Here is a 12,572-nt window from a genome sequence, read left to right as displayed (position 1 = left end):
CTATGGGAGCCAGGTTCGCTCCCAGTTACGCCAATTTATTTATGGGATATTGGGAAAAATTCCATATATGGAGTAATAACCCATTTGGAGCGAACCTTGTTCTTTTCGCGAGATATATAGATGACATCTTGATAATATGGGATGGCACGGACGAGGAATTAGAACGTTTCTTCACACATTGCCAATGTAATCCTTTTAACATTGAATTTACGAAAGTGGTCAATGATAACACACTTGTGTTCCTAGATCTGGAACTGATGTTTGATAACGAACTCAACATCATCTCAAAAACCCACTTTAAGCCCTCAGCTGGAAACTCATATTTGCACGCTGCCAGCCACCATCATCCAAGATGGATAAAAAATGTGCCCTTAGGCCAATTTTGCAGGCTAAGAAGAACCTGCTCATGTTTAGAGGATTATGATATGCAGAGCAACACCCTAAGAAATAAATTTATAGAGAAGGGGTACTCTTCGGCCGTCATTGAACAGGCATACACAAAATATAGAGCACAATATTCCTTGGTCATTCCAGAACAAGAGCGGGTTCGCGTTGAAGGAAAACAGCTTACCAAACGTACTGCCTTCTGCACTCAATTCAACCCCAAGGCCTTCCAGATAAAAAATATTTTTAAAAAATATTGGGGCATTTTACAACAGGACCCTTTTCTCAGTAGTAACATCCCAGAACATCCGGAGGTTATCTTTAGAAAACCAAAAGACTATAGGAGTTACATAGCCACTAACAGAGTCAAAAAAATTCAAAATTCAATGGGGTCCCCTTGGAACAGACTTTTTGACCAAAAAGGTAGTTACAAATGTGGTGGCAGCAACTGTGGCTGTTGTAAGTACATGTGGCACAAGAAAAAAGAGGTCATGGGGCATGATGGCAACACATACAGCATTAGGCATTTCATCAACTGTAGCACACAATATGTGGTGTACTGTCTCATTTGCCCCTGCGGTCTATTATATGTGGGTCGTACCATCCGCACTTTGCGTACAAGATTTGGGGAACACAAAAGGAATATCAAACATGGTCGTGATAAACACTCCATCCCAAACCACTTCAAAGAAAAACACGACAAGAGCCCCATGGGTCTTAGGGTGTTCGGTTTGGACAGCATACCTAAGGACATAGACACAGGCAGACGTTTCCGCCGTCTATGCCAGAGGGAAACCTTCTGGATCCACCGTTTGGGCACACTATCACCCAGAGGGCTAAATGAGGGGTTGGATATCCAATCTCTCATCTAGTTTTTAATATTTATCCCCTTTGACTCACTCCCCCCCCCCCCTTTTTTGTGTTTTTGTTTTTTTTTTTTTTTTTTTTTTTTTGGTTTTTTTTTTTTTTTTTTTGTTTTTTTCTTCAATATATATGCCCATCTGGGTGATGGGATATATTTTTAAGATAAGTCACTTTCTTTGTGGTCAATACATTAGGCATACCACCGTTTTAGTTCCTAGAGATGTCATTCTCCTGCTATCATGGCCAAAAGTAGGGGCGGACTGTTGGCTCGTGGGACCCCTGCCAGTGGGGGGTCTTTGGGCACTTGTGGCCTTGCCCACACTCGGGAGGGCACATGGGGAGGCTCCGGGGGTACCTCATGGGGCACCTGCTGGCTCCTGACCCTCGGGTGATCCATCCGCCCCTAGCCACTAGGGTTCATATGGTTTTTATTGCACGATTGTTCTCATTAGTTTATTAATAGTCTTCATGATCATAATTTTTCCACCACCATAGTTTATGATTATGTTCAGTTTCTCATGTGCGGTGTGAATTTGGATGTTTTATTTATTTATATATACAGATTCCTTGCGATCAGTTAAACCAACACAATTGCATCAGTTTATCACATATTTTTAATATACACCCGCATCAGAGGGTGTGTGTGTTTTTTTTTTTTTTTTTTGTTTTGTTTTGTTTTCTCTCAGACTTATTATTCATTAGTTTCATGTTCTCTCATTCTTCCCCCCCCCCCCCCTATTTTTGCCACACGCCATACATCATACAATACCCACCACATGTCTGTATCCCCCTTCCCTCCTCCTCCCCTCAGTTCTGACATGTTGATCATTACATTTTCAATATTCATTACAAACATATTTGCCCTCTTGGTTCCCTTTCCCCCCCCCCCCCCTTTTTTTTTTTTTTTTTTTTTCCCTTGCCCCCGAAGTCTGCCACTCTCATAGGTTAATTTCCATTATAGAACATATCACCACAACACCACATTCACCCCCTCCAGCCATCCTCCACATGGCTAAGCTGACTCAGTTCCCTTCTTCCCTCCCCCCTGGGAGGAGCCTTGCAATCACTGCACCTGTTCATGTTTTGTTCCAGGGATACCAGGCATGAGTCATCCGGAGTTTACTTCCTGTCTTGTGGTTTGCATTCCAGCAGCCATTTCCCCACAGGTATAAAAGCACACTCCCTCACCATCCCACTCAGGCATCAACAGCAGGGCTCTCACTTTACTTTCCATTCATCGTGCATCAGCATCAGAGGTATCTACACCATATTCATATGTCTCATCCATTCACTTAACCATTGCCTCCTAAAGGTCATTCATTTACCCATACACACACTCTTTATTTTATGTTTTCTAATGTTCCCAAATTTTTTTTTTATTTTTTTTATTTTATTATTTTTTTTTTTTTTTTTTTTTTTTTTTTTTTTTCGTCACCCAACAACAGTCCAATATCACTACACAGTGCTGACAGTTTGCTCACCGCTTCACGTTTGAAGAGATATATATGGTCTACAGCCACACATTACTTTTAACTGATAATCATCCATTATCCACTAGTCTTACTACTTTTATTTTTATGATGTTTACTAATATTACTATTTTTATCATCATTGCCAGTGTTACTACTATGATTATTTTCATATACATTATTATTTTTATTTATTTTATTTTAAAAAAATGTTTTCTATTTATTTACATTTGCAGGTGCTATATTCATGTATTTTTAATAATTTTTTATTTTGCTTTGTTTCTTAGTGCATGCATATCTCTTTGTATATGTGTATATGCATGTGTATATATGTATGTATATGCGTTTATAAAAACTACAAAATATTGCACTTTAAATAACCCCCTCCAACCCCTCATCTTATAACAAATAGAGGAGGTGGAGCTTTGCTCCCAAGGCATCTAGCCCTGGTTATTTACTACTTGACCTCCATACAGGTTGGTCATCAGCTCTGAGGAAAGGGATTCGTCCCCGAAACGCGTCAGCCATTTGACCGCACTGACAGTGAGAACACCTTGCCTGCCGTTGTGGCCATTGTCATTTTTCTATGCTTTTTAGATACATGCTTCGTCTGTGAGTATGTTTTTATGATTTAATTCCTACAATAAACCTTGGATAATGCACTAGGTGTGTGGGGAAAGGCCGTTAACCTTCCTTTTTAAAAAATCCAGTTTCGAGTATATACCCATTATTAAATGTTTTAAAACCATAAACTATTCCTAATTTAGTGTAGAAACATTAGTGCAAAAGATATATATATCTATTCTCAATTAATATCAAAAATTATCAAAATTATGTGCAAAACTATTTTTTAGTGCATACGTAATTTAAATAATTAAATTTGTGAATATAAAAAAATGTCCAATTCTGAATTTCTTCAAATGTCCAAACAAATCCTTTGAAGAAATTCAGAATTGGACATTTTTTTATATTCACAAATTTAATTATTTAAATTACTTATGCACATAATTTTGATATTTTTTGATATTAATTGAGAATAGATATATATATCTTTTGCACTAATGTTTCTACACTAAATTAGGAATAGTTTGTGGTTTTAGCGCATTTCTTTATTTAAGTTATAGCACTAAGAAATTTATTTGGTTTCTTTGAGGTGGAATTGCTGCTTTAATGTATTAAGGGTGAGGCGCTTTTATTACACTTGTGATTAAATGTTTTAGTACAATAAATATTTTTATAAATAATGCATTAACAAAAACTTTGAAGATAGTATTAATCTAAAGCCTTTGAGGGTTCCATGAACACAAACAATAAAAATCATGAAGAGTGTCCACAAAACACTAAAATTCGGATGTGCCTTCACATGCCATGTAGGTGTGTAGCAGTGGGGAACTTTGTATCTTGGGGTGGCAGAACGGGGATTCACCGACCTTTGTTCTCCATCAGATCCCTTTCCCCTTGTAACTGACAGCAGGCAGTGGATGGATCCTTCTATTAGTCTCCTATTGGCTGTAGAATCCACCCCAGGCTGCTGTCCATTACAAGGAAATAGCATACCCGATGGGGAACTAGGGCCTCAGCTTTCCCATCAGACCCCACCCACTGTAACATCATTGATTGCTAGGAAGCTGCTGGCTGGGGACACTTCATGTAATCACCTGTAAAATATAGCTAAGGCGCCTTTTTTTTATATAAAGTTGGAAAAACAATTTATGTTCATAAGCAAAGAAACAGAAAAGTTTGACTTCATTTAGAACAGTAAACCCATTGCTATGTATGTAATAACATGAGCATAATTATGCTGACAAACATGTCTATTATTGTTTCTGGGTAAGAATTTGATGACTTATTTTCTGGTTTTAGAGTTGTCCTTCCATAAGATCGGCTTCAGTTGGCAATGATGACGTGCAAAATATAACTATTGGACCGATATACCAGAAAGGTAAGACCTGTTTTTAATAAAGAATATCTTAGGTAATATCTGATGTATCCTTTACATTTATCTGCGTATATCTAGTTCTACTTCACAAAACATTTGTATTTCAATGCTTGGCAATAGGAGGATTTAGTCATACAGTACAGGACACGGGATCCTTCGTCATTAGATTGGGTATTATGCAGCTACCTTCAGGTGATAGGACACTGGCAAAAACAGGAGGCTACAGAGACATCCCGCTATGCACTACCTCCCGCTCCCAGATAGCCTGTGGTTTTTCCTAGTGCTAGTTTAGTCTTCCTATGGAGGTTGTCTCACTCTGATGGTTCTTCTACCAAGATTCCTGGCTGCACCATAGCCACTGTGATTACTTTATAGGAAGGGCAGGTGGATCTCGTTGCTTTTGTGCAGCAGCTCCTGTCTCCAGGGATCATCACTCCTATACTAAAGTGGAACATTTCCATGGATTCCACTCAAACCTCTTTACAGTTGCCAAACCAAAATGGAGGAGTTCAGCCCATTCTGGAACTAAAGACTTTCAATGCATTCAGAATTTCTGCATGGAAACTGTCAGGCCCAGGGGCGGACTGGCCATTGAAGCACTCAGCCACTGCCTGAGGGCCCGGGGTCAGTAGGGGGCCCGATACAATGCCCCTGATACCCTTTTTATAGGCTTTTTCGAGTGTGGGCAAGGACACAGGGGCCCCATGATCCCCTATTGCCCGGGGGCCCCATGAGTTGCCAGCTGCCCCTGGTCAGGCCATTAAATGTCTCCCTTTTCCTAGGAGACTTTCTGGCTTCAGTAAACATTCTGGAAGCCAATTTGTACATTCCCATCTGTCCTCCCCATTAATAATATCTGCATTTTGCAGTGGGTGGTCAGCATTACCAAGTTGTGAAAAGTCCCAATCTAATTGCATATCACTTTATATCATTACCAGTTTGTCACCCTTCACGTTGGCCTGTCCTTGGTTTTCACAACAGTGCTTGCCTCAGTCTTAGCTCCTCTCTGTGCTCAAGGGATTCATGTTGTGGGTTACTCAAATGATCTGTTGTCAAAGGATCAGTCTTCCCTATCCCTGTCAGCTAACATCCAGCAGACAATGCAGACTCTGTAAATAGGTTACAGCCTCAGCCCAAGAAAATCATTGTTGGACCCTTCTCATAAACTAGAGAACTTTGTTCTGATGTTAAACATGGTCCAGCCCAGGATTTCCCTGCCCATGGAGAAACGTCTGTCTCCCTTTGTACCTGCATCATAATCTTAGCTCTAATGGTTGTTTCCTTTGAGGCAGTTCTGCATGTCCATTTTAACCCCAGATTGTTGTAACTCACCGTTTTGGACCAAACAGACCCAGTCCTTGGACTGCCCCCAGACATCTAACCTCCAAGTCCAGACTCTCCCTGGTGAGGTGGATTTCCAACCCAGTGCTTGAACAAAGAAGCTTTTTCTCCCAATGATGTGGAAAAGGAAGGGGATTTGATTCTCTCTTGGGCAAAAGTACATAGTTCAGCCCTTTCTGCTGTCCACGGTCCAGGGAGAGCAGATATAGTGAATGAGGGGTCTGGGGAGAGCAGATATAGTGAATGCAGGGTCCGGGGAGAGCGGATATATTGAATGCAGGGTCCGGGGAGAGAGGATATAGTGAATGCGGGGTCTGGGGAGAGCGGATATAGTGAATGCGGGGTCCGGGGAGAGTGGATATAGTAAATGCAGGGTCTGGGGAGAGCGGATATAGTGAATGCAGGCTCCGGGGAGAGCGGATATAGTGAATGCGGGGTCCGGGGAGAGCGGATATAGTGAATGCGGGGTATGGGGAGAGCGGATATAGTGAATGCGGGGTCCGGGGAGAGCGGATATAGTGACTGCGGGGTCCGGGGAGAGCAGATATAGTGAATGCGGGGTCCGGGGAGAGCGGATATAGTGAATGCGGGGTCCGGGGAGAGCGGATATAGTGAATGCGGGGTATGGGGAGAGCGGACATAGTGAATGCAGTGTCTAGGGAGAGCGAATATAGTGAATGCGGGGTTCTGGGAGAGCGGATATAGTGAATGTGGGTTCGGGGAGAGCGGATATAGTGAATGCAGGGTCCGGGGAGAGCGGATATAGTGAATGCGGGGTCTGGGGAGAATGGATATAGTGAATGCGGGGTCCGGGGAGAGTGGATATAGTGAATGCGGGGTTCTGGGAGAGCGGATATAGTGAATGCGGGGTCCGGGGAGAGCGGATATAGTGAATGCGGGGTCTGGGGAGAGCGGATATAGTGAATGCAGGGTCCGGGGAGAGAGGATATAGTGAATGCGGGGTCTGGGGAGAGCGGATATAGTGAATGCGGGGTCCGGGGAGAGCGGATATAGTGAACGCGGGGTCCGGGGAGAGCGGATATAGTGAATGCGGGGTATGGGGAGACCGGATATAGTGAATGCAGGGTCCGGGGAGAGCGGATATAGTGAATACGAGGTCTGGGGAGAGCGGATATAGTGAATGCGGAGTCTGGGGAGAGCGAATATAGTGAATGCGGGGTACGGGGAGAGCGGATATAGTGAATGCAGGGTCCGGGGAGAGCGGATATAGTGAATGCAGGGTCCGGGAAGAGCGGATATAGTGGTGAATGCGGGGTCCCGGGAGAGCAGATATAGTGAATGCGGGGTCTAGGGAGAGCGGATATAGTGAGTGCGGAGTCTGGGGAGAGCGAATATAGTGAATGCGGGGTCCGGGGAGAGCGGATATAGTGAATGCAGAGTCCGGGGAGAGCGGATATAGTGAATGCGGGCTCCGGGGAGAGCGGATATAGTGAATGCGGGCTCCGGGGAGAGCGGATATAGTGAATGCGGGGTCCGGGGAGAGCGGATATGGTGAATGCGGGGTCCGGGGAGAGCGGATATAGTGAATGCAGGGTCTGGGGAGAGCGGATATAGTGAATGCAGGGTCTGGGGAGAGCGGATATAGTGAATGCAGGGTCCGGGGAGAGCGGATATAGTGAATGCGGGCTCCGGGGAGAGCGGATATAGTGAATGCGGGGTCCGGGGAGAGAGGATATAGTGAATGCAGGGTCTGGGGAGAGCGGATATAGTGAATGCAGGGTCCGGGGAGAGCGGATATAGTGAATGCGGGGTCCGGGGAGAGAGGATATAGTGAATGCGGGGTCCGGGGAGAGTGGATATAGTGAATGCAGGGTCTGGGGAGAGCGGATATAGTGAATGCAGGGTCCGGGGAGAGCGGATATAGTGAATGCGGGGCCCGGAGAGAGCGGATATAGTGAATGCGGGGTCCGGAGAGAGCGGATATAGTGAATGCAGGGTCCGGGGTTTAGTAACACTTTAAATATTTGAGGTGGGGCAATCAGGCATTTTTGTTACTTTACAAACCCATACATTCTATATTTATTCTGTTTTTAATGTATAAGACAAGTAACATAGTTTTGCCATTAAAAAGTAAACTAATTTTTTTTTTAATTTTACTTTCAGCTGTTCTGTCTTCTGATGGAGGTAAGAGAGTGAAGAGAGTGAAGTAAATGTTACAATTATGTGCAGTTTAGTCATAGTGGATCACACTTGGCTGGTTGGTGGAGTAACACATTGGGATAAAAAGGACTAAATAAATAATCTGAGTCCCTATTCCAGGGAAGGCGTGTTCCTTTCCAACACTCAGTGAAGTTAGGTGGGATTTCAGAAATGTGGAGGTCTTCCTCTGTATAGAAGGATCGGGGATTCCATCCTATGAGACAAACTAAGAGACTTATCTGAGGAAGCCCCTCTCCAAGGATGGGATATAGACAATTTCTCATCATTCCGCTAACCCAGTGTTTCTCAACTCCAGTCCTCATGGACCCCCAACAGGTCATGTTTTCAGGATTTCCATTATTTTGCACAGGTGATTTGATCAGTTTCACTGCCTTAGTAATTACCACAGCTGTTTCATCTGAGGGAAATCCTGAAAACATGACCTGTTGGGGGTCCATGAGGACTGGAGTTGAGAAACACTGCGCTAACCCAAGAACATCCTAAGGTCCCATGTAAAGGTGTGTTTAGTGTTTAGCCTCCATCTGGAAGACTGGCCAAGATCCAGCTACTCTCGGTCTATTTCAGTATCTAAATGAATCCATTACACATGTTCCTGGCAGCAGACACTGATATCAGTGACTAGGAAGGATACGTAAAGTAACAGATCATTGATAGCCTGCATGAGCTCTCATCCCGCTCATTGTACTGATCCCGGATAGCAAGGACAGTCCTCACAGAGCAATATTCCCCAAACATGTCCACCTCCCTTTACATTCCTCTTCTCAGTGCTGGGAACCAGAAACATGAGCTTGGCAGCCAAGTAGCCGTCTCCTTTCTAGCTGTGGCCTTGAGGGAGCTGTGTGTCCAGGGTGGGGGTGGGGGGCATCATGTCTGACATCACAGCCAGTGTCACAGAGCTTCTAGGAACATGGGACAAAGTATTACATCTATTTTGCCCATCTGGAGCTGAACACTGTAAAAAAGTGATATATCTTCTTTACCTAATAATGCCCATTGGCACTAGAGAGGGGTGGGGTGTCCTTGCAGAATTTTACATTTCCAGACATGTTACTTTGTAGGCAAGTCTAATATTTGAATAGTTGGATTTGTTATACACATATTGCTGGGGAGGTTCACTGAAGACGTCTCTGGTAATATCTAATATCTTTTTTGGGGGGGGGGGGGATAGTGGTTGCCACTCTCAAGAAGCCTCATCTGGAAGTTCCTCTTACCTGCCAGATCCCCAGATCCGGAGGCACCTGAAAATGTACAGATTGGGAGATTGTCATTAGAGATGAGCGAATCAAATCAGGCGAAGTGGAATTCGTTTTGAATTTCAGGAAAAATTTGATTCGCAGCGAATCCGAATTTTTGGCGACTTCGGATGGTCGAATCAAATTTTTCCTGATCGGCTGTTTTCATCCCTTCTACAGCCGGCAAAAATGTCCCTGCAGAGAGCTCCGCTATTTCTGACAGCTGTCTGACAGTTCTTTCACATTTCCAGCGGTTGAAACATTGTATCTATTTGTTTCCATTTAGGATACAGATGTTTTTATTAGGAAACAAATAGATACAATGTTTCAATCGCTGTAAATGTGAAAGAACTGTCAGAGAACTGTCAGAAATAGAGGAACTCTGCACATACACTTTTTGCTTTACTGGAATTATTCTTATTTTCATTCTTCTTCTTCTTATTTTCATTCTTCTTTTCATTCTTTTCATTCTTCTTTTCATTCTTCTTCTTCTTTTCATTCTTCTTTTCATTCTTTTCATTCTTCTTTTCATTCTTCTTCTTCTTTCATTCTTCTTTTCATTCTTTTCATTCTTCTTTTCATTCTTCTTCTTATTTTCATTCTTCTTTTCATTCTTTTCATTCTTCTTTTCATTCTTCTTCTTATTTTCATTCTTCTTCTCATTCTTTTCATTCTTCTTTTCATTCTTCTTATTTTCATTCTTCTTTTCATTCTTTTCATTCTTCTTTTCATTCTTTTCATTCTTCTTATTTTCATTTTTCTTTTCATTCTTTTCATTCTTCTTTTCATTCTTCTTCTTATTTTCATTCTTCTTTTCATTCTTTTCATTCTTCTTTTCATTCTTCTTTTCATTCTTTTCATTCTTCTTTTCATTCTTCTTCTTCTTTTCATTCTTCTTTTCATTCTTCTTTTCATTCTTCTTCTTCTTTTCATTCTTCTTTTCATTCTTTTCATTCTTCTTTTCATTCTTCTTCTTCTTTTCATTCTTCTTTTCATTCTTCTTTTCATTCTTCTTCTTATTTTCATTCTTCTTTTCATTCTTCTTCTTATTTTCATTCTTCTTTTCATTCTTTTCATTCTTCTTTTCATTCTTCTTCTTATTTTCATTCTTCTTTTCATTCTTTTCATTCTTCTTTTCATTCTTCTTCTTTTCATTCTTCTTCTTTTCATTCTTTTCATTCTTCTTCTTCTTCTTCTTCTCATTCTTTTCATTCTTCTTCTTCTTCTTCTTTTCATTCTTTTCATTCTTCTTCTTCTTTTCATTCTTTTCATTCTTCTTCTTCTTCTTCTTCTCCTTCCTCTTCTTTGGCCCCGTGACTGCCCAAATGAGTGAAGTGTGCGGTGATTCTAAGATGGACGGCACTCATCTGCATGTCATACTGAGTGACAGTATTATTTCTCTTCCCCAGCAGACTCCAAGGGCATTTAAATTAAAGGTACAGTGTTCTGCACTAATATAAAGGCTCTCTGAAGCCTAGAAACCCTTTTATAAGTAAAATTCGCAGCAAATAAATTCGAATCGAATCAATTTTTTTCGGAAAATTCGGCGAATCAGGCGAATCGAATTTTTGAAAAATTCGCTCATCTCTAATTGTCATCTAATGGTTAGCAGCACTTTATCAAAATGACCATTTATGTTTGTTTTGTGTTTTTGTCTTCCAGGCGCTGCTGTACCAACTGCAAAGCTTTTCCTCTCCGCCATTGTTCTCCTGTTCCTGTTGTACTAGTATTGTACTGACCCATCCGTGTGAATTGGTGTCAGATTTGTAGATCAGTGACACTCTACACATTCAGGAAGGTCTATAAATACTCAATTTTCAAACAGATTTTCTAAAGGAGGAAAAACAAGAAGCAACAAGTACAGAGTTCTCATCATCCTCATTCAATTGTATATAACTTAAAACATGAACTCATTGTTAAGTGTACATTGGGACATATAGAGGGAAAAGAGACGTTTACTGACCGGCATAGACAGGGAAGTCAGAAGAGAGAAAAAAGACAAAAAGAAAGTCAAACATTCTGAAACGTCTTCAAGACTAAAAACATGTCCAGAGTGGAACCTTCCTCCCGGGTGTAATGTACAGCTGGGGTACATATTGGTGAAGGGGAATAGGAAAGGTGAGGAAATCTTAGGAATTGTTTTTTGATGGTAATTGATGTATCTATCTAATGTATATCTGTATTCAATCACCAAAAATATCACCAATCACTATAGGATTAGAATAAAAACAGATTGTTATAGAAATTTATTTTAATTAATATAATAGAATATAATAAATGTTATCTGAATAGATTTGTGGTTTTAAATTGAAATTTTTTGACAAAGGCATAACATGAGACCTTCCAGGTCCAGTCATTTACTGTGATCACCCAATATATACAACAAATCATGTTATTTAAAAAAAAAAAAGAAAGAAATGTGTAGTCTTTCAGTTCACCATTCCTTACATATCATGCCTTACCCACCAAACCATTCTTTACTTATCATACCTTACCCACCAAACCATTCCTTACCTATCATACCTTACCCACCAAACCATTCCTTACCTATCGTACCTTACCAACCAAACCATTCCTTACCTATCATACCTTACCAGCCAAACCATTCCTTACCTATCATACCTTACCCACCAAACCATTCCGTACCTATCATACCTTACCCACCAAACCATTCCTTACCTATCATACCTTACCCACCAAACCATTCCTTACCTATCCTACCTTACCAGCCAAACCATTCCTTACCTATCATACCTTATCCACCAAACCATTCCTTACCTATCATACCTTACCCACCAAACCATTCCTTACCTATCATACCTTACCCACCAAACCATTCCTTACCTATCATGCCTCACCTACCAAACCATTCCTTACCTGTTATACCTTGCCCACCAAACCATTCCTTACCTATCATGCCTCACCTACCAAACCATTCCTTACCTATCATACCTTGCCCACCAAACCATTCCTTACCTATCATGCCTCACCTACCAAACCATTCCTTACCTATCATACCTTGCCCTTGCCCACCAAACCATTCCTTACCTATCATGCCTCACATACCAAACCATTCCTTACCTGTCATACCTTGCCCACCAAACCATTCCTTACCTATCATGCATCACATACCAAACCATTCCTTACCTGTCATACCTTGCC

At 41.6% G+C, this 12,572-nt stretch overlaps 1 protein-coding gene across 1 annotated transcript in view; it reads left to right on the top strand.

Annotated features, from left to right (window-relative positions):
* Positions 1-11,703, top strand: part of LOC149470700 (uromodulin-like) — an 81,367-nt gene extending 69,664 nt beyond the window's left edge. The window contains exons 14-16 of the mRNA XM_089661615.1: positions 4,581-4,659; positions 8,122-8,142; positions 11,073-11,703. Of these exons, the coding sequence (XP_089517741.1) occupies positions 4,581-4,659; positions 8,122-8,142; positions 11,073-11,137 (165 nt within the window). The 3' untranslated portion in view covers positions 11,138-11,703. The remainder of the gene's footprint in view (positions 1-4,580; positions 4,660-8,121; positions 8,143-11,072) is intronic.
* Positions 11,704-12,572: the final 869 nt, after the last annotated feature.

This window comes from Staurois parvus, unplaced genomic scaffold, assembly GCF_062004578.1.
Source record: "Staurois parvus isolate SC_StPar_1 unplaced genomic scaffold, SC_StPar_1.0 ptg000034l, whole genome shotgun sequence".
Classification (NCBI taxonomy): Eukaryota; Metazoa; Chordata; class Amphibia; order Anura; family Ranidae; genus Staurois; species Staurois parvus.
Note: the sequence above shows the minus strand (reverse complement) of the source record. Positions and strands in the feature narration are given on the sequence as shown.